At 41.7% G+C, this 23,106-nt stretch overlaps 1 protein-coding gene across 3 annotated transcripts; it reads right to left on the bottom strand.

Moving 5' to 3' along the window:
• Positions 1-2,731: 2,731 nt before the first annotated feature.
• FETUB (fetuin B) lies at positions 2,732-23,106 on the bottom strand. Of its 3 annotated transcripts, none has more exons than XM_019840008.3 (8): positions 22,969-23,106; positions 14,141-14,357; positions 13,698-13,811; positions 11,816-11,903; positions 9,464-9,627; positions 8,640-8,741; positions 4,334-4,417; positions 2,732-3,208 (listed from the first exon to the last, which is right to left on the bottom strand). In XM_019840008.3, the coding sequence occupies exons 2-8, from the start codon at positions 14,354-14,356 to the stop codon at positions 2,831-2,833; spliced, it is 1,146 nt and encodes a 381-aa protein (XP_019695567.2). In that variant the 5' UTR covers position 14,357; positions 22,969-23,106; the 3' UTR covers positions 2,732-2,830. The 3 variants fall into 3 exon arrangements, with proteins under 3 accessions (XP_019695567.2, XP_044893095.1, XP_044893096.1); XM_045037160.1 differs by lacking the exon at positions 22,969-23,106 and adding an exon at positions 20,817-21,012; XM_045037161.1 differs by lacking the exon at positions 22,969-23,106 and adding an exon at positions 20,261-20,401.

Raw genomic sequence — 23,106 nt, forward strand, 5'->3', positions numbered from 1 at the left:
ATTCATCCCTTTTGGCTGGATCGTGTGATACTTAAATAGAAAACACAGATAAAGGAACCACGACACGTCTTGGCACAGATTCAGGTACTCCATGCATGATGCTACGTAGTCTTGTTATTATTACCACTGGTGTGTCTGAGAAGAAGTTGGGGACGCCCCAGCTTGTCATTCACGGTTCTCAGTGGCCCCCTAAGCGTGCTAAAGAGAACTGGTTCATGTGGAAGAGAATGGTCGTGAGGGTAGTAGTCAAGCAACTGGATGCCCATCTCTGAGAAGGGGTTGGGTGGGCTATACCTGGGAGGGACTCAGAATGGCCTTAAGCGGATATCGCGCCCCCATCCCTCCAGAGAAACAATGTAGCTGTATGCACTCTTCTTACCAGCAGCTGACTAACATCAGAAAGGACCAGAGGGACTTAGCCGAGGTTCCCTCCTGAGACTAGTCCCTTAAACAGAAGCTCCCCACTCTCTGCTCCCTCTGCAGGGAATGTCCGTAAAGGCCATAGTAATAGTTCTCATACTAGAATCACCTGAGGGGCTTTTAAAAATCCTTGTGTTCAGGCCTCTCCCCGGAGCAATTAAATCAGGATCTCTTGGAACGGACCCAGGTACTGGTGCTTTGAAAACTTCCAGGTGATTCCAATGTGCATTCACGCTTGAGAACCACTGGGCTCTAAACAGATCCTGAATAGAGAGAAAGAGTTGAAAGAGAGAGAGAGGGAAGGGAGAGGGTATGTGAAAAGCAAGGCCTCACTTCCCAGAGTCCCAGGTTGGCTCAGCAAGGTACTAAAAACACGTTGTGAGTTACGCTTGACATTGAACTTTTAATGTTAGCGACCCTAGCTTTTGAATACCGAAACAGGACCTCTTCAGTGAAATGTAGAATGACAGAAATAGTCTGGAATCTGGCCAACGTGTTACTAAGGGGCTCTAACCTGTGGTGGGGCTGGGGGAAGTCTATCGATGAACACAAAAACGTATGTTTCAATGAGCCGAGCTCCTTCATTAAGGCTTCTATTCTTGCTGGACTGGCCACCCCCAGTATGGAGTGCCCTCAGGGAGCTAAATGCTGGTGGAGGGAAAGGCAGGACGTGGAAAGGCCCCCACAATGAGGATAAGCTTTTCCTATAGTAGTTTTGCTGAGATTAAGGCATGCTCAGGAAAGCAGCGGACATCCTTTCCCCCCACCTTCACTGAACCTTAAAGAGTTATCCAATGCTAGTGATGCATTGTATTTCTTGCTAGACCCTGATTGAGACGGGGTCTAAGACTCCAAATGATGCCTCTACTTAATCCTTTTTCCTTCCTAAAGGATGCAGCTAAGAGTAACAGCATGTGAATATTGTCTACTGCTCTTAAACAAATGCTGTCAAGGCACAGAGGTGACTCTCCAAGAAACACCTGCCGGGATGGAAGACAACTGTTACTCTGCAAATTCTCTGTTGTGTTAGCTTTGCTAGAGCTTCCATTAAAAAGTACCGTAAACTGAGTGGTTTAAATGACAGAAATTGATCTTCTCACAATCCTGGAGCCTAGAAGTCCAAGGTCAAGGTTAGTCTCTTCTGAGGCCTAGCTCTCCTTGGCCACGTTTTCTCTGTGTCCCCACATGGTTTTGCTTGTATGCTCATCTGTGTCCTGATCTCTTCCTACAAGGATACCTGTCATGTTGGACTGGGGCCCGCCCTAATGATTTCATTTTAACAAAGTTACCTTTTTAAAGATCTATATCCAAATATAATCACGTTCTGAGGTACTGGGGGTTAGGACTTCAGTATATGAATACTGGGGAAACAATTCAACCCATAATGCCTGTCAAACTTCAAAAGATATGTGTGTATATGTATATGCAGGTGTTACATGTATTTGTGTAAACGTATATACACACATAATATACATATATATTTTATATACATATTTTTAAGTTTATTTATTTTGAGAGAGAGAGAGAATGAGCTGGGGAGGGGCAGACAGAGAGGCAGAGAGAGAATCCCAAGCAGGCTTGGTGCTGTCAGTGCAGAAACTGATGCAAGACTCGATCTCATCAACTGTGAGATCATGACCTGAGCTGAAGTCAAAAGTTGGACACTTAACCGACTGAACCACCCAGGCACCCCTACCCTACATGTATTATTTTTTAAGTGAAAAAATTGAGAATGAATGTTGTTGGGCCCTTGATTTCCACTCTGAGCAAAACTATTAATGGAATCAGAAAGCTTCCCATCTTTGGAGCAGTGTTTGGTTCCCTCCAGGCTCAGCCATAGGCCACAGACTCTGTATTCCAACAGTGAAGGTAAGTGAGTCTATCAAGTTCTGGGGAGTGGAGATTATTCAAACAGGTAATAAAGAAACAAGATTCCACCCTCAGGCCGAAGGCTGTGCAGACAATATCTGACCAATATTTGCTGCTGAAATAATTATGGAATAAAGGGAGAATGAAACTCTGATGAATCCCAGTTTCTTGATACCCTTCAATTTTTATCTCATTTTGATCAAAAGAATCAGTGTGCTCTTGCCCAGATGGAAGAGGGCATACCTAAGTATAGCAGGCCCTGTATCAGAGATTTAGGTAAAAGTCAGTAAGATTGCAGAAGGAGAGGCTGAAGACATGAGAGGCACTGTGGCATCTGAACATGATATGAGGCCTTGGATGGTTCAGAAGGGATGCAGCCCAGTGTACAAGTAGAGAGTGTAGCCTCATAATTCCCACTTCCAGATAACATTATGAAACTGAGAAGAGTCAAAAAGATATACTTTATGAGTCACTCTGTACATTTGACTTCTCCTACAGGGGACCATGCCTTCACCTGAGGCATGAGAACTCTACGTGGTTCTCAAGGTGGGAGAACAAGAGGGTTGGCCTGCTGGGCTGGTCCTGGGCACTCAGCAGAGCGTTGTTCCTTCTTGGGGAATGGCAGGACAACCACCTTCTTCTCCTCAGGGTCCAAGAAGAGGAAGGAAACATCCAGACTTTCTCCCAGGGGATCTGTGGTGAGCTCCAACTGCACAGGGAAGGCCTCAACAGGGCTGTTTTCCTGAGCATCCTCAGGCTTCTCATCATCCAAGTCGGGGAGGTACTGGACAGATCCTTTAGGCACGGCTTTGGAGGGCGAGTTAGTAGGGGCTATGATTTTCTGCTGGGACTCTTCCACTGTGGGGAGGTCCGCAGGTCCCTGGTTAGCTGCAGGGTTTTCTCCTCCAGGGGCGGGAGCCTGAAATAAGAACATTTTCAAATAAGGGAACATTCCCTGGAAAACCTCCTGCCATACCTGGTACGGAACTAAGCTGTTCTGGGACTTTCTGATGGAACGTTTCAAAGAGATACTGGCTAGGGGTGCCTGGGTGGCTCAGTTGGCTGAGTGTCAAGCTCTTGATTTCGGCTCAGGTCATGATCCCAGGGTCATGGAATCAGCCCTGCATTGGGCTCAGTGCTGAGAGTGGAGCCTGCTTGAAATTCTCCTTCTCTGTCTCTGTCTCTCTCTCTCTCCCTTGGCTCCTCCCTCACCTACTCCCCACAGCTCTCTAAAATAAAATAAAAAATTAAGAAAAACAAAAACAAAGGGAGACCAGCTAGAGGGATGAACTTCAGGATTAAAAAGCAAAACCAGATAACAGAAGCTTGACTGCAAGCCTCACAAATTCAGAGCTGAACAGTGTGTGGTTCAGGGAGGTTAAATGGTCTCTTCCAAGTCCCTGGTGAGCCATCACTCTGCTCTCAGTAGTAAGTACAGCCCCAGCCATCTTATTGATTGCTTATTCATTGCCAGGCCAGGTACAGGGTCGTTCCTCCAATTCCTCTTAGGGTTTCCCACAGGGATCTGAATGAGGTGGGTGTTGCAACCCCATTCTACACACAAGGCAACCAAGACTCAGACAGGTAAGAACTTGCCCAGGGTCACACAGCTCGCAGGTGGCAGAAAGGACAGGGACCAGGTGTCCTGTGTCAATCATCCTCTCAACTACAGCTGGCTGCCTTATAGTAAACAATAAATACTTTTGGAAAGGGACTGGATATTTCCAGTGAAACAACTTCTACCTGCAGTTCAGGGTAAGGCTCTTCAGGACACTGGATTTCAGTGTTCAGAAGCCTGAGCCCTCTGAGCTGGGATGTTCCTGTTTCTGAAGGAGTCTTACTTATTGTATAGGACCTCATTGTGACTAAAAAAAAACAGTGTGATAGGTCTTTAGCCACCCTCAGGGTGTGGCCTTGGGGCAGCCTGAATACAGTGGTGATCACAGATTTTAGGAAATGAAAAGGAGAGGGTGGGGTAGGGGCCCATAGGATTTAGATGATCTGCTCTCTTCACAGGAAGACAAACAATTAGACTGAAAAATACCTGTGGTTCAAAGAAGTCACAAGTCACGGAGACAAACTTTTGTAATTGTCTTTCAGTCAGTGTACCTTTGCAAAGACCAACAGGCTAAAGACAGAGAAAACACAATGTCCTGTGAGTATTATGATTATCAATGACTATAAATGGAAATCCATTAGCTTTCTGCTTGTGTAGACACACAGGCAATCAACAGTTTTATGTTCTTATCATGTTATGGGCAGACTCTGAGCCAGTTCTCACTAGATTATTTTTACCAAATAATCACCCAAACTAGGCTAAATCGCCTCCAGTGATGTGAAACTAAGGATTTCTTGAGGAACAAACCCAATTAGAAAATTCTTTGTATTGAGCAGAAATCTGTGTCTATAGAACATCTACCTCTTGGCCTTACTTCTACCCTTGGGTCATATTGAAAACCTGTTTTCATCTCTCACGTAATGGTAGCCTTTTATGTATGTTCCACCCGAGTTTTCTCTTCTCACACAAACTTCCTCTCAGTTCCTTTGACTTTTTTAAAATTTAGAAATAAAATAATTTCATTTCCTTAATATAAATGTAATAATAGTTATTTAGAATATGGATAAACAAAAAGAAAATTAAAGGACCTGTGACTGCATGGAAGTTAACTGTTTCCTACAATGATTTGGTTTCTTCTGACCTTTTTTCCTTTGCATACATATTTTTCTTCTAGATAAACAGGATTATGTTACATATTTTATTTTATAACTCTCTTTTGTCATTTAATAATATATTGTGAAAATCCTTTCATGGCACTGAATAGTCTTCTGTGATTTTCTTTATAATCGCTACCTAATATTCCTCTGCATTACTTAACAAATTCTTGGTTACTCCCTTTGGGTAAATTCCTAGAAGAGGGATTTTAGAGTCATACAGTGTACATATATTCGAGCACAAATAGAATATTTTAATAAAATGTTGCCTCGATTTCTAAAGAACTTTTAAGAATATTCACATGGAATTTACTAAAATGTGTCTAAATGGCTTGCCTGAATATTACTCTATCACTCATTTCCAGAATACGCAAAGAGAAGATTTGAAATTCCTTAAGATGGGAAAATTTATTAATGTAGGAAGTCCTTGGAGAATGGTACTTCAGCTTCTTCCTTCTCCAATTCATCACCAAATCATATAGGGGATGGGCTCTATGAGAACCTTCTGGAGAGACTGCAGTTACCTGTACCAAGCAGAGCCTGGTCACTCCCACTCTAAGATTTGCTGAGTTACTCTAATTCATAGGCCTACCTGGTGCTCTAACTAGAGTGGACCACTAAGAGGGAGTTTGTGGGCATGCTTAACCTGTGAACCCTAGAGTTTGGGGACATATGGGCTATGAATATTGGTATCTGCTTCTCTCTCAGAGCATTCTGAAGGCAGGATCTTGGCTAAAGCAAGATCCTACTATGGTAGGGTAAGGAGACAGAGAGAAAAGAGAAGGATGTTCACACTGTTTGGAACAGTAAAAATGTGTGAGGGTTCCATGGGCTAAGCAAATGTCATAGGTAGGGCTCTTTTGAAAGTACCTACTCAAGGGACAATCTTCCAGAGAAGGGGCATTTAATAGTTAAAACCTGTGGGGGCTGAATCTGAGAAGGGGTGGTTCCAAGGGGTCAGCTAGAGAATACATCATCCTGCCAAGAAAGGACCTCTGTACAAACCCACACCTGTATCGCCTGAGAGAAGCAGTTCTGGAACTTGCTTTATGGAGATCAAGAGAAAACTACAACTTCAGCTATATAAAAAAGACTTTGTACTTTTTTTCTCTTATTGTCTCTCATTCTTCTTGGAAGTTGGATGAGCCAGAATTAAGCAAAAGATTATAAAAGGGGAAGAAAAGTTGAGAGAATAGACCTGACCCCTTTCTCACATCAGGTCCTAAGCTCTAAGTCAGGCTGAAGCTACAGAGAGAGAAAAAAAGCTTTGCATTGGGTAGAAGATAGAAGTTTTAGTTCAGAACTGATTGAACAGATTTTATTCATACCCCAGAGTGAATCTCAATTACCTAAGTGAAAGTGTTCTTATTACAGAAAATGAACAGAAAATTATGCAATCTGCCCCAGATGTTATTGACAAGTGAGAAAGAGAGACCCTACAGAATAGGATGAAGATGTTTTCCCAATTATTCCTTGAGAAAATTCACCTGGCTGATTACACGAGGCTTTTGAGACATACACTTTAGATTCAAAGACACACATAGGTTGAAAGTTAAAAGATGGAAAAAAATAAAAATAATGCAAACAATAACCAAAAGAGAGCTGGGATGGCTATATAAATATCAGACAAAATTGATTTTAAGACAGAAATTGTTAGTAGAGACAAAGAAAAACACTTTATAATGCTAAAAAGTTCAATTTATTAGGAAGACACAACAACTATAAATATTTATGTACCTAACAACAAAGCCCCAAAGAACATAAGCAAAAACTGACAGAATTTGAGGGAGATAAAGACAAGTCAACAATAATGGCTGGAAACCTCACTTTCAATAATGGATAGAACAACTATGCAGACCATCAACGAGGAAAGAGAAGACTTGAAAAACACTATAAACCAACCATTACAGAATGCTCCACCTAATAACAAGCACAAAGTATACACTCTCCTCAAGTGTGCAAGGAACATTTTCCAGGATATACCTTATGTTAAATTATAAAACAAACTTCGATAAGTTTAAAAGAATTGAAATCAAATCAAGTATATTCTCAAAATACAATGGAATAAAATTAGAAGTAGATAACAGAAAAAACTGAGGAGTTTTGCAAATATTAGATAACATACTCCTATATAACCAATTGGTCAAAGAAGAGATCACAAAGAAAATTAGAAAATACTTTAAGATGAATGGAAACCAAAACAAAACATACGCAACTTAGATGCAGCTAAAACATTGTGCAGAAGAAAATTTGCAGATGTAAATGTTATTTTTAAAAAAGAAAAAATGAGGGGCACCTGGTTGGTTCAGTTAGGCATCCGACTTCTGCTTAGGTCATGATCTCATGGTTTGTGGGTTCAAGCCCCCACATCGGGCTCTGTGCCAACCCGCTTCCAATTCTGTGTCTCCCTCTCTCTCTGCCCCTCCCCTGTTCGTGTTCTCTCTCTCTCTCTCTCTCTCTCTCTCAAAAATGAATAAACATGAAAAAAAAATTTTTTAAAGAAAAAAATTGATAGCAAATCATTTACATAACTTTCCATCTTAAGAAACTAGAAAAAAAAAAAGAACTAATCCCAAAGTAAGCAATAAGAAGTCCATAATAAAGAGCAGGAAGGAAATAAATGAACTAGATGATTAAAAAAACAAAATAAGGGGCGCCTGGGTGGCGCAGTCGGTTGAGCGTCCGACTTCAGCCAGGTCACGATCTCGCGGTCCGTGAGTTCGAGCCCCGCGTCAGGCTCTGGGCTGATGGCTCGAGCCTGGAGCCTGTTTCCGATTCTGTGTCTCCCTCTCTCTCTGCCCCTCCCCCGTTCATGCTCTGTCTCTCTCTGTCCCAAAAATAAATAAATAAATAAATAAATAAATAAATAAATAAATAAATATAAAAAAACAAAATAAAACAAACTTAAAGTTGATTCTTTGAAAAGATAAACGAAATTGACAAAACTTTAGCTAGACTGACCAAGAAAAAAAATGACTCAAATTATTAAAATTGGGATTAAATAGGGGATATTAAATCTAATATTTCAGAAATAAGAAGCAAATACTATGAACATCTTCCTGTATGCTGAGAAAGTAGGTAACATAGTGGAAATGTACAAATTCCTAGGAAGACACAGACTACCAAAACTTACTCAAGAAGAAACAGAAAATCTGAATAGACTTATAACAAGTAAAGAGACTGAGTTATTAATCAAACAAAAACAAGAAGTTCTCACAGAGAAAAGCTCAGGCCCAGATGGCTTCACTGGTGAATTCTAATGAACGTTTAAAGAAGAATGAACACCAATCCTTCACAAACTGTTCCAAAATAAAATCAAAGAGGAGGGAAAATTGCCCAACTCATTCTATGAAGCCAATGTTAAACTCTTAGGAAATCAGGCAGAGACAATATAAGAAAACTATAAATTAATGTCTCTTATGATTATAAAAGGACAATCCTGTAAGAAACACTGGTAAACTGAATTCAGCAACATATAAGAAGAATTAAACAGCATTATCAATTGTTCCTTGAGGGGAAGAAAAGCATCTTATGCATTGAAACACCTCATGCAATAATTTATGCTCAATAAGTACATATAGAGATGACTTGTGAATGCAAATCCTAAATCATTTCTGAAGATGTTCAGGAATACTTACCACAGAGTCAGGGGGCTGAAGTGCACAGCTGCTGGCCTGGTGTTTGGTACACGGTGACTCTTTGATTAAGTACTCCACAAAGAAGGCAAAGCCAAACACCCACTGGTATGAGACAAGAGTTGGGAAATAAAAATCAAATCTTACCGCATAGAGAAATGGTTTGGGTTTGGCAGCATTTTATTTATGGGAACTGTACATCCTCAGCGTCATTGTCAACACAGGTCTCCTGTTGACCCTGTATCCCCATCAAGATCAAAGCAAGTACTGCGATTTTGTTCCTTAAAGAACATAACATACCTTTCTTCCCTTCTTAAGGATTTGAAAGGGCTCTAAAAGCCTTCCCTTAGGTGAGCTTATTTTTCCTCACTGGAGATTTGTTTTTAGTTTTTTGTCTATATAATTCATTCAACATGATCCAAATACAAATGAGCCGCCATTTTCCCTACTCTGTGAAGCTCATAATCCACTCCGGGCCTTAAGATGAGCACAAACTGACTTGCTAAATGGTCCGTGGTCAATCAAATATGCGCACATAGCAGCCAATCAAATATGCGCACGTAGCAGCCAATAGTGAGCCTACTGTAGAATTGCCAAGGAGACTAGGAGTCCATTTCCCTTCTAGCCTTAAGGCGAATGAGGTGACCATGGCAGTTTCAGAAACTGACACATGATTGAATTGTGCATCAGGCCTACTGAGGTAGAGAATGAAGAAAAGGCTGTCCAGTGCGAACTAAAAGGAGTGCCTTGATATCCACGTCTCAGCTTAAGCATGGACAGCAAGTGTTACGAGACACATTGCTGGCATAACAGCTCTTCAACCTCACCTGGCCAGACGCCTGCGTGACTTGGAAGAGAGAGTATTGCTTTGACGCGCTCTCCTTGTTGTATTTTGCAAGGGACTCGGCAGCAGTTTCCAGAACCTTGGGATTTGACAACTTAAAGGGGCTGGGGCAGTCAGGGCACATCATGTGAATACTTCTTCGAGAAACTGTTGACGCCAAAGAGAGAAGTTGAAAAATAAAATTTCTAGTGAGTTTTAATCCCACAAATCATACGACCGCAAGAGGCAGAGATTGAAAAAAAAAAAACAAAAAGATAATCGTTTTGACAAGGATGGACTAGAAAAGGCATTATCCGGAAAGAAAGCTGTCAACTGTGGGTTTTCTGCCATGAGTGTGTATTACTTTCATTATTCACAAAAAATTAAAGCAAGATTTTTTTCACCTCACACAAAGGTTTTTACCCTAGGAATTTTGTTCAAAAATACATAATATATGTGTTTATTTTGATGTAAAACCTTTTTTCCCAGTTAGTTTAGTATCTTCCACCATCGTTGCCTCTGTCAGGCAGACTGAGTGTCTTAAAATGTTGGGATTTCATCACTGTCACGTCTAATCCACCTTTAAGTCCCCAACACCTAACACAAGGTCTATTGCATTGTAAGTGCTTATTACCAAATGCTTGTTGAATGAATGGATGAGTGAATGACATATGGAAGGTAGAAGCACACCCTCCCAGATGAGAAAATACAAGTGATGGGGAGTCTGGGTGGCTCAGTCAGTTAAGCATCCGGCTTCAGCTCAGGTCATGGTCTCACAGTCTGTGAGTTCAAGCCCCATGTCGGGGTCTGTGCTAACAGCTCAGAGCCTGGGATCTGCTTTGGATTCTGTGTCTCCCTCTCTCTCTCTCTCTCTCTCTCTCTCTCTCTCTCTCTCTCTCTCTCTGCCCCTTCCCCACTCATGCTCTGTCTCTCTCAAAAATAAATAAGAACATTAAAAATTTTTTAAAAAATACAAATGAGCCAGAAACAAATATTGGTCAAATCACTGTGTGGACTGGATAGAATAATCAGGCTAAAGGTGTAGCCAGAATTTCTGATTGGGAGGACCTGGAGGTGGCAAAACTCATATGAATGTCAGGTAAGAGAACTTTTCTGGGAGTTATTTTTGTAGAGCAAACGCATTGTTTTGATCAATTGCGTGTTCATTTGCATGCATCTGGGCATATTGTGAGGCGGTTTCCTCAGCTTGTCGCTCCTGGCACCACCCCCATGTGTCACTTCCTGACCTCCCATACCTCTGGCACCTATGACTTCCATTTTCAGTTCCCATCTGCTTTGTTAGCTGTTCTCTTATTTAGGAAAGACTCATCTTCACAACCAGGAAGCTTAAACCGTGGCTAAGAAACTATTTGCTCTGTTGTTTTATCTCCCAAAGGAACCAGCAACATTGTTATCTCCTAGAGCTTGTTAGAAATGCAGACTTTCAGGCCATACCCCAGATCTATAGAATCTGAATCTGCACTTGAACAAGACCCACCCGGGGAGTCACAGGCGCATAGTGGTTTGACAAGTAGCCATATCCTATTTTCCCATACCTTGGATGCTTGCTTTCCAAAGAAGGATCCAGAATAAAGGCATATGCGTATTTGAAATGTCATTAGTTTCAGCCCCATTCTCAGTTCATTTATTCAACAATACTATGGACTCCTTACACCTGATAGGAACCCAGGGAGGGCTTTGGCAGGAAGGAAGAAGGAATACCTGTTCTATGTGATGTAAGACAGGAGACTCAAATCAAGGCAGTATGTTGTGTTCCAGGAGCGCTCAGGCTCAAGTTTTATAGGAATGAGAACAGGAGAGAAGCTTTCTTTGCTCGAATAGAGAACATGGTAGAATAAGTGGCATTGGCAGGGGTCCGCAAAGAATGGGTGTAAATTCTAAGGGCAGAAGGTATCAGGCAAGGGCATCCTCCGCGGAGGAGGAGGGACAGGCAGATGTGGAGATTGGAGAGTGCAATGTGTGTTCAGAAAATAGTGAAGGATCCAGCTACAAGAAGTGCAGAGTGGGTGTGGTCAGGGAAATAATAGCAGAGAGAGCTAGAGAGGGAGCCTGGGGACCTGCATAGAGATTATGCCGTTTACATCAGACTGAAAATTCAGGGTTTAATGCAGTCCTCACTAATAAGTGATTGCAGGTGGTTTAAGAAGATTCATCGTGGGAAGAGGAGCAGTGCAAGTTGGACTTCACGGGAGAGGCAAATACTGGATAGAAGAACGTGGCCTTGGTCTGAATAGGAAGTAAGGGTGGGAGAACCCTGTATACTCTAGGCATAGCCCCATTTCATGCTCTTTTTCCGTATTTTATTAAAATGAACAAATTCAGAGGGCTCTCTTACCTGGGCGAAGAGTACAGTTGTAAGCAAGTACATAGAGAACTCTTCCTGGCCTGTTAACGTAAAATAATGCTTTGCATTGACCATAAACCTGGAACAGACAAACACATTTTATGACGTCGTAGAAAAAACTCTGACTTTTAAAAATATCCCCCAGAAGGGAAGGAAAAATAAGATCAAGACAGAGAGGGAGGCAAACAGTAAGAGACTCTTAAACACAAAGAACAAACTGAGGGTTGCTGGAGGCGGTGGGTGGGGAGGGTGGCTTAAATGGGTGACAGACATTAAGGAGGGCACTTTTCAGGATGACCACTGGGTGTGATATGTAAGAGATGAATCACTGGGTTCTACTCCTGAAGTCAAGACCACACTGTGTGTTAACTAACTTGAAGATAAAAGTAAAATAAAATATATATAAATAAATAATAATAAAAACATGGCCCCCGAATTAGACTGGATGCTTTATTTTTCAATAATCAAAAACAAAGATCAATTTTGGCAGTTTTGAGTGTGAGAAATCACCAGCAAATCAACAAACAGTTTAACCTCCTTCTGAGACGCAGCTGGACCCCATCTCCCAGCCTCCTTCCAGATTACGTGTGACTGTGTATAATTGAGTTGCAACCACAGGAAGGTGAGAAGTGGCTGTAACAATTTCCACGTGGCCCATGAAGCTCTGCCATGCGTGGCCTGCCCACCATGCTCTCTTTCCATAGCCTTATCCAGATGACCATGGCAGTCACAGAAACCACAAGTTGAAGGTGGCAGAGTCTGGAGCCACAATGTGGAAGGAACTTGGGTGTCCTCTTCATCAGGAATTTCTATTTGGAACTTTACATGAGTGAGAAATAAACCGCTATCACGTTGGAATCGGTATATACTTTTTAGGGTATGTATTATAAAAAGTGTTTTTAACGTTTATTCATTTTTTTTTTTTGAGAGAGAGACAGAGCATGAGTGGGAGAGGGGCAGAGAGAGAGGGAGACCCAGAATCAGAAGCAGGCTCCAGGCTCTGAGCGGTCAACACAGAGCCCGAATGCGGGGCTCGAACCCACAAACGGTGAGATTGTAACCTGAGCTGAAGTCAGGTGCTTAACCGACTGAGCCACCCAGGTAACCCATTTTAGGGCATGTATCACGGCAGCTAGTGTCACCTTAACAAATATAATTCATAACAGGGTAAACACACTCTTTGCTCATCAAAATCAGATAGGTGCAATTTGACATATTTGGTTAAATGATTAGAAAAGTACTTTACTTCCAAACACAGTCCTGCCCTCAAAATATAGTTTCATATCAGTTAATGGAAATAACCTCAGGATAATTGAGAATCAAAAGAAAGCTGACTATGTTATTTTCAAGGCTCTTCAACAGTAGCCTTTGAAAGGATGGATTCTGAGGCCCTTTAGGTTCTAGGAATCCAGGAAATCCTTCCATGGCACCTCTGGGAGCTCTCATACTGTAAACCCTCCCTCTCCCCAGCCCCATGTCTCATATCAGTGTTCACTGAAACAAAAGCAAAATAAAACCAACAAAGAAGCTCTCCCTCCGTTGCTTCTACAGTCTTCCCTAGATCCACATCCACAGCACTGTATCTCTGATCTTTTTTCTCACAATTTGAACACTAGCTCAGAGACTACAGGAGGGTCTTGGAGGTAGGAAACAATTTGATGGCAACATCAATTCTGGGGCTATGGCTCCCACTGGGACTCACAGAAACTGCTTTGATTAGATGCTCTTTGATCTACAGCGCAGGAATAACGACATGGGCATTGTGCCCAAGAGCTTATAATGAAGAACATTAAAGAGTGGCACATAGCGAGCAATCTTCATTCAGCTCAGAGGACACCTAGCTTCTCCAGAGCTCCTGGACACGAGCACTTACCGATTTATGAAGGGTCCTCACCCCACAGTCCTTCCATGCCTTCCTGCTGAGTACATGGCAGTCAGTCTCTAACACGTCCAGTGTGAAATAGAACAGAGATCCCAGGCTGTTAACCTGTTGGAGGGGGTTGAGAAATGCATTGTGTCCCACGTGAAGCAGAAACCCCTAAAGACTGGCCAAAGAGTCTCTGTTATGGTACAAAGTCTGTGATGTTTGTGAAGATTTTTGACAACCCGTGGGACAGTAGAGAAGGGTCAGAGTGTGATAACTATTAGCACAATAACAATAGGGGTGTGGAGCATACCCTGGCAGAGGAGAGGGGAGCATTCTTAGCAGGGCTTCCAATTCGGAAAGTACCTGGCAATATGTGTCCCTGGGTCCCCCCTCCCTGGTTGTTCTCAGCTTGTGCAAGCACATGCCCTGGACAGGGGACTGTCACTTGCCTGTCTGTGTTCTCGGACATCGCTCACTCGGTTGAGGCTCAGCACATAGCCATCCTTTCGGTCCCTGTTGATGTCCTGCAGGGCAAAGCCTGCCAATTCCAGAATACCTGAATCGTTGCAGCCATGGGCGATGGGAGGCCAGAATCTGAGGGGTGGAGATGTAGCCCCACAGCATGCAGCCAGTGCACAGAGCACCACTGGTAAGAGCAGACCCATTCTGTGGGGAACAAGGCCCAGTATGGGTAGAGCTACAGGGACGGGGCTGTTTATAGTGCTCTCTTTGTAATCACACTTTGAACCGGTAATCAGATTTGAAACACAGTGTCCCATTTTATCTCCTTGAATTCTAAGTGTGGACTTCCCCGAGTCAGTACTTTGCCTGGGATTTACCAACGTTTCTAACCTTGGACTCCTGAGCAATCTCACAGTCACGGGTCATGTAAACAAACTTGTTTCCTAACCTTTTCCTAAGAAGCCATAATAAATACTTGGGTCAAGTCTTGTAGGACGTCATGAATGAATTCTGGTTTGTGTCCAGGGTCCACCTGAATCAGAATATGTGGGCTGTCATCTTCACCCTTCTCCCCTAGCACCTGCCCTCCAGCTGATGTTCTGGGCTACACTAATAGTTATCCCTGGTATGGAACCCGGGGTTGATCTCAATGGTACTCAGTGAGTTCAGATTTCCTTCGTGACCTCCCATATTCACCATTCTTGTTAGATCACATCACCTACATGAAGCACCAGTGACATTCCTAAAGCAATTTGGGATGTGGCTAGAAAGTGTTCTATTTAACCTTATTTAAGTTTTCTAAAACAAATACTGCATTTAAGTAAAGAAAAAAAAAAAGAAGTGAATGGTACATCAATAGTTCTTGCATCATATTTCAAGCCCACCTCTCTGGATATGGATCTGTATGGAAGCAAACTCGTTACACACTGTGGTTAAGAAGAGATAGGTAATCATTCAGAACAGAAGGAGAGATAAAGAATTTCCCAAACTAAAACTAAAGGAGTTCATGACCATTAAACCATCCCTGCAAGAGATATTAAAGGGGACTCTTTGAGTAAAAAGGAGAAACCAAAAATGACAGTATAAACATAGGAAACATGGAAGCAGTAAAAATGAATATTCCTGCAAAAAAAAAAAAAAACAGTCAAGAGACTCACACAAGAAAAAGGATATAAACTATAACAACATATACCTAAGACATGAGGAGGAGAGAAGGGGTTCAAACCTGAATGACCAGCAATTGAATATAGACTGCTATTTGCAGAAGAGGTTATGTACAAAATAATGGTAACCGTATACCAAAAACCACTAGTAAACATGCAAAGAATAAAGAGAATGAAATCCAAATATATTACTAGAGAAAATCAGCAAGACATGAGAAAAAGACAAGAAAGGATCAGAGAAACAACCACTGAACAAGTAATAAAATGGCAACAAATACATATCTATCAATAATAACTTTGAGTATAAATGGATTAAATGCTCCAGTCAAAAGACATGGGGTGACAGAATGGATATAAAAAAAAAAACAAAAAAAACAGACCCATCTGTAAGCTGCCTACAAGAAACTTATTTTAGACCTAAAGACACCTGCAGATTCGAAGTGAGGGGATGGGGAAACATCTATCATGCAGATGGGTGTCAAAAGAAGGCCAGAGTGGCAATACTTACATCAGACAAAATAGACTTTTTTTTTTTTTTAATTTTTTTCAATGTTTATTTATTTTTGGGACAGAGAGAGACAGAGCATGAACGGGGGAGGGGCAGAGAGAGAGGGAGACACAGAATCGGAAACAGGCTCCAGGCTCTGAGCCATCAGCCCAGAGCCTGACGCGGGGCTCGAACTCCCGGACTGCGAGATCGTGACCTGGCTGAAGTCGGACGCTTAACCGACTGCGCCACCCAGGCGCCCCCAAAATAGACTTTAAAACAAAGACTTTAAAACAAAGAGACAAAGAAGGACACTATATAATAATAAAGGGGATAACCCAACAACAAAACGTAACAATTGTAAATATTTATGCATGTAACATGGAAGCACCCAAATATATAAAACAGTTAACAACAAATAGAAAGTAACTAATCAATAACAATGCAATAATAGTAGAAGTCTTTAATACCCCACTTACATCAATGGACAGATCATCTAAACAGAAGGAGACAATCAAGAAGGATTTTCTGACCACAACACTATAAAACTTCAATTCGACCACAAGAAAAAATCTGAAAAGACCACAAATACATGGAGGTTAAAGAACATGCTACTAAACAATGAGTGGGTCAACCAGGAAATAAAAGAAGAAATAAAAAGTATATGGAAACAAATGAAAATACAATGGTCCAAAACCTCTGTGATGTAGCAAAAGTGGTCCTAAGAGGGAAGCATACAGCAATACAGGCTTACATCAAGAAGCAAGAAAAATCTCAAATAAAAAACCTAAACTTACACCTAAAGGATGTAGAAAAGGAACAGCAAATAAAGCCTAAAGACAGCAGAAGGAAGGGAATATATAATAAAGAATTAGGGCAGAAATAAATGATGTGGAAACGAAAAAAAACAATAGAACAGATTGGGGCGCCTGGGTGGCTCAGTCGGTTAAGTATCAGACTTCATCTCAGGTCCTGATCTCATGGTTTGTGAGTTTGAGCCCCACATCAGGCTCTCTACTGTCAATTCAGAGCCCACTACAGATCCTCTGTCCTCCTCCTCCTCTCTCTCTCTCTTAAAAATAAACACTTAAAAAATTTTTGAAAATAAACTTTTTTTTAAAAAAACACAGAAAACAATAGAAGAGATCAATGAAACCGGGAGCTGGTTCTTTGAAAAAATTAATAAAATTGATAAACCTCCAGCCAGGCTTATAAAAAAGAAAAGAGAAAGGACCCAAAGAAATAAAATCACAGATGAGAGTGAGAAGTAACAACCAACATCAAAGAAATGCAAACAATTATAAGAGAATATTATGAAGAGTTGTATGCCAACAGATTTGACAACCTTGAAGAAATAGATAAGTTCCTAGAAACATATAATCTACAAAAAGTGAAATAGGAAGAAATAGAAAATTTGAACAGACTGATTAGTAGCAAAGAAATTGAATCAACAACCAAAACTCAGCAAACAGAAGTCTAGGACCAGACAACTTCATAGGCAAATTCTACCACATATTTAAGGAAGAGTTAAAATCTATTCCCAAACTATTCCAAAAAATAGAAAAGGAAGGAAATCTTCCAAATTCATCCTATGAGGCCAGTATTACCCTGATACCAAAAACCAGATAAAAACACTACAAAAAAAGAGAACTACAGCCAATATCCCTGATGAACATAGATGCAAAAATCCTCAACAAAATGTTAGCAAACTAAATTCAACAATATATTTAAACAAAATCATTCATCACAATCAAATGGGATTTTTTCCCCCAAGTTGCAAAAGAGGTTCAGTATTCCCAAATGAATCAACATGATACATCACATTAAGAAGGGAAAGGAGAAGAACCATATGATCATTTCAATAGATCCAGAAAAAGCATTTGACAAAGTACAACATCCATTCATGATAAAAAAAAAAAAACCCTCAAGAAAGTAAGTTTCCAGGGAACATACTTCAACAAAATAAGGGTGATATATGAAAAACCCACAGCTAACATCATCCTCAATGGGGAAAACTAAGAACTCTTTCCCTAAGGTCAGGAACAAGACAAGGATGTCTACTCTCACCACTTTTATTCAACATAATACTGGAAGTCCCAGCCACAGTAATCAGACAACAAAAAGAAATAAAAGGAATCCAAATCAGTAAGGAAGAGGTAAAACTTTCACTATTTGCAGATGACATGATACTCTATGTAGAAAACCCCAAAAGACTTGACCAAAAAACTGCTAGAACTGTTAAATTCAGTACAGTTGCAGAATACAAAATCAATGTACAGAAATCTGCTGCATTTCTATACCAATAATGAAGCAGTAGAAAGAGAAATTAAGAAAACAGTCTTATTTACAATTGCACCAAAAATACTAAGATACCTAGGAATAAACCTAACCAAAGAGCTGAAAGACCTATACTCTGAAAACTATAAGCATTGATGAAAGAAATTGAAGAAGACACAGAAAAATGGAAAGACATTTCATGCTCAGGGGGTTGGAAGAACAAATATTGTTAAAATGGCTATAGCACCCAAAGCAATCTACACATTTCATGCAATTCCAATCAAAATACCAAAAGCATTCTTCACAGAGCTATAACAAACAATCCTAAAATTCATATGGAACCACAAAAGACCCTAAATAGCCAAAACAACCTTGAAAAAGAAAAGCAAAGCTGGAGGCAACACAATTCTGGACTTCAAGTTATAGTACAAAACTGTAGTAATTGAAATAGTATGGTACTGGCATAAAATATACAGAGGTCAATGGAACAGAATGGAAAACCCAGAAATAAACTCACAACTATATGGTCAATTAATCTTCAACAAAGCAGGAAAGAATAACCAATGGGGAAAGGACACGCTCTTCAACAAATGGTGTTGGGAAAACTGGACAGCTACATGCAAAAGAATGAAACTGGGCCACTGTCTTATACAATACACAAAAATAAATTCAAAGTGGGTTAAAGAACTAAATGTGAGACTTGAAACCATAAAAATCCTAGAAGAGAACACAGGCAGTAACCTCTTTGACATCGGCTGTAGCAGCTCCTTTTTAGATATGTCTCCTGAGGCAAGGGGAACAAAAGCAAAAACAAACTATTGAAACTTCATCAAAATAAAAAACTTCTGCACAGCAAAGGAAACAATCAACAAAACTAAAAGGCAACTTACAGAATGGGGGAATATATTTGCAAATGACATATCCAATAAAGGCTTAGTATCCAAAATATACAAAGAACTTAAAAAAACTCAACACTCCCAAAACAAATAATCCAATTAAAAAATGGGCAGAAGACATGAATAGACATTTCTCCAAAGAAAATATACAGGTGGCCACAAGACACATGACAACATGTTCAACATCACCCATCATCAGGGTAATGCAAATCAAAATCACCTTAAACCTGTCAGAATGGCTAAAATCAACAACACAAGAATCAACAGGTGTTGGCAAGGATGTGGAGAAAAAGGAACCCTCATGCACTGTTGTTGGGAATGCAAACTGGTGCAGCCACTGTGGAAAACAGTATGGAGGTTCCTCAAAAAGTTAATAATAGAACTACCTTGTGATTCAGCAATCACACTACTGGGTATTTACCCAAAGAATACGGGAACACTAATTCAAAGGAATACATGTACCCCTACCTATGTTTATAGTAGCATTATTTACAATAGCCAAGATACAATAGCCCAAGTGTCCATCAACTGATGAATGTATAAAAAAGTTGTGGGGCACACACAGACACACACACACACACACACACACACACACAGATACATATATGTGAAATATTACTCAGCCTTAAAAAAGCATGGAATCTTGCCATTTGCAACAACACGGATAGAGCTAAAGCATATAATGCGAAGCAAAATAAGTCAGAGAAAGACAAATGCCATATGATTACACTCATATATGGAATTTAAGAAACAAGCAAGCAAAGAGAAAAAAATAGAGACAAACCGAGAAACAGACTCTTAACTACAGAGATGGTTACCAGAGGGAAGGGGGGAGGTGAAATAGGTGGTGGGGATTAAGGACAGCACAGGTGACGTATGGAAGTGTTGAATTACTACATTGTACACCTGAAACTAATATTACACTGTATTTTAACTGGAATTAAAATAAAAACTTAAAAGAATTAAAAGAATAAACTTATGTGCACATGCCTAAAACAATAAAGAAAAGACAGCTAATGATTGGGAGGTGGGCTGGAAAGCCAGTAATACCCTGGTCAGCACTCTTGCTTTGTTTCTTTCAGCTTCTGCCTGGGGTTCAGGAAGTTACTACTGATCGAAACTGCAAAACATAAGTATCATCTTAAACTTTCTGTTAAGAAAAACCCATACACATATCAGAGGTAGTTTGTTGCAAGAGAAAAAAAAAAAAAACAAGACTGGAGGGAGGCTTTCAGATTAGGATTTTACAGCGGGGAAGAGGCCAGTCTTTGGAGTCAGACAGACCTGGGCTTCAGTTCCACCTCTGCCTTTTGCACGGTGGAGGGTCCGGGACACGCAGACACTGCGTGCGCGTAGCATTTAGTTCCTTTCTCCGCGAAACAGCCCCACGCCCAGTGCACGCGTGCGCACGCGCACACAACGTTGCACCCACTTGAAGAAAGAAGGGAACGTGTTTGGTGTCCCCAGGAGCCCCCCCGCCCAGGTATATTTGTGTTTGGTCCCCATCGCGTGTGGGGACGAGTTTAGTGTCAGCGGAGAAGTTTGGTTGCAGCTTAAGAGTGAAAGGCAAGGCTGCGCACACCTTCCGCCTGGCTCTGCATCTCGGCTCTGGTTTAGGGCAATCGCCTAATTCGGTGCTTCTCCGCAGACACAACCCCACTCACACATGGCAGTTTAAATTTTCTAATGGCCATGTTTAAAAAGTAAAAAGAAACCGATAAAATTAACGTTAATATTTTGCTTCACCCAATGAGGTCCAGACGTTATCATTTGAATCTGAAATGAATACAACAGTGAGCAAGGAGATAAATTTCCCTCTTGGTTCCACACTGCAGCATACCTCATTTAAGGTGCCCAGTGGTCCGATGTGGCCACGTGATGAGGCCATACAGGCTCTTCCCTGTCAAAGGAAGGCGGCTGGATCATCCACCTCCTGAGGCTGCCCTCAGGCCGGGACTGGGAAGGGACAGGGAAGTGTGAGCAAGGTGTCTGTCAAGCACTGGCACATAGGACACCAGGGGACAACGTCTGCTCGCAGTGCCGTGAAGTTCCTTGTGTCCCCACCTTGTCTCATTCAGTGCGGATCCCACTCGACTCTGCTGGCCGCCTTTTCCAGATCCACCTGAACAGAGTCACCAGCAAGTAGGCCAGATTAGGAGAAACAGGTGAGTCAGGTTCTAAACAGGGCTGATTTGCCTTGAGCCAGGAGGGGCCGGTACCAGGACTCCTCATCCGCCCGCCTCCCAACACAGGTGTGATTCAGGATTGTTGTTCTGGAGCAGGAAGCAGTCAGACAGGCAGGACATTATTTGCTGCAGAGCTGGGAGAGGCGTGGTGCATGGGATTGGGTCTCTGGGGAGTTAGACAGGCACCAAGTCTTGGCTTGAGAGGGCCTGGAATATCCTTCCAGCATATTCCGTATCCTGCCAACGCCCAGCATTATAAATAATAGACGACACTAATGTGCCCAGCCCTGTGCTAAACAGTGTGTATTCCTTCTGTCACTTAAAGTCCACGACCAACCCAGGGCGGTAGGTGCTACTATTATTCTCATTATTCAGACAAGGAAAACTGAGGAAGAGAGAGATGTAGTGGGTTGCCCAAAGCCTTGCGGTTAGGGTTTGCATCTAGCCAATATGGCTTCAGAAAGGAAAGCCCTCTTGAGTGGATACTAGGAGAGGAACAGGGGGAGAGACTAGCTCTGCTGGGGAAGTCAAGAAAGGCTTCCCAGAGGAGGTAACATTCTGTCTGGGGCGGGAAGAATGAAGAAAAGTACTCCTGATAGACAAGGCATGAAGGGAGCCCCAGGAAGTGGGAGCAGGAATGAGTAAAAATTTTTAAATGTGAGTTACATTGCCATGTAGTACTCCATTGTGTATATAAACCACAATAAGCCATACAGAGAAAGACATACCATATGGTTTCACTCTTATGTGGATCCTGAGAAACTTAACAGAAACCCATGGGGGAGGGGAAGAAAAAAAAAAAAAGAGGTTAGAGTGGAAGACAGCCAAAGCATAAGAGACTCTTAAAAACTGAGAACAAACTGAGTGTTGATGGGGGGTGGGAGGGAGGGGAGGGTGGGTGATGGGTATTGAGGAGGGCACCTTTTGGGACGAGCACTGGGTGTTGTATGGAAACCAATTTGACAATAAACTTCATATATTGAAAAAATAAATAAAAATAAAATGTGAGTTACATAGTTTGTCTTCCTTGTCTTTCCAGCCATCTCCTCCATAGACTGAATGGTATTTGCCCCACCACCCCACCCAATAGCCTGGAGCTACCTTTTAGCAGTCCAGCTCCCAAAGAACCCTACATCGGGAGCATCTTCCTCTCCCTTACTTTTATCAATCATATTTAGGTAATGTTTGAAAAAAATTCAGAATGTTTGGGGTACGTTTCCCAGTATCAAAAATATTCTTAGGGCAAATCTGCCTTACAGTGTCATGAGTGAGATGTCTTCTAAGAACCCCTATGGTGTTGTAGCCAAGAGGACATCTGGGCCCAAACAAGCCTGGGTTGGAATCCCAGCTCTACCATTCATCAGATGTGTGGCCAAAGAGGGGTTCCTCCCCCTCTCTGAATCTCAACCTCCTCACTGATAAATTGAGGCCACAGTTCATCCACAGGAGGGATGTAGAGGGTCAGGTGGGTTCCAACACACAAATAAAGTGCCTGGCATACAGTTTTCCTTCAACACCTCACCAAAGAGATTTTTTAAAAATTTATTTATGCATTTAGAGAGACCGGGGGCGGGCAGACAGAGAGGAAGAGAGAGAGAGTCCCAAGCAGGCTCTGCACTGACGCTGCAGAGCCCAACTTGGCGTTCCATCTCATGAAGTGTGAGATCATGATCTGAGCTGAAATTAAGAGTCAGATGCTTAACCAACTGAGCCACCCAGGCGCTCCTCACCAACGAGATTCTAAAAGGTAAGAAGGCACCCTCAGGGAACCCAGGTAGGATCTCCAAACCCGCATCTCGTACTCACGGTTGTGAATGAGGTTGGAGGGAGCAGTGCTGGTTTATGAAGAGATGTCAAGCACATGTCAACAGAGCAGATCACACATTCAGGCTTTCCTAAGGATCCAGAGTCACTGAGACCTAGGGGCTGACCCACACTGACCCT

The sequence above is a fragment of the Felis catus genome, chromosome C2 (genome assembly GCF_018350175.1).
Source record: "Felis catus isolate Fca126 chromosome C2, F.catus_Fca126_mat1.0, whole genome shotgun sequence".
In the NCBI taxonomy this organism is placed as follows: Eukaryota; Metazoa; Chordata; class Mammalia; order Carnivora; family Felidae; genus Felis; species Felis catus.

Excerpts from the sequence above, each read along its gene's own strand:
- FETUB (XM_045037160.1), bottom strand. Across the intron at positions 11,904-13,697 it reads TGAGGACCCTTCATAAATCG|GTTTATGGTCAATGCAAAGC; the intron begins GTAAGTGCTCGT and ends TGTCTGTTCCAG. Across the intron at positions 8,742-9,463 it reads TCACGCAGGCGTCTGGCCAG|TGGGTGTTTGGCTTTGCCTT; the intron begins GTGAGGTTGAAG and ends GTCTCATACCAG.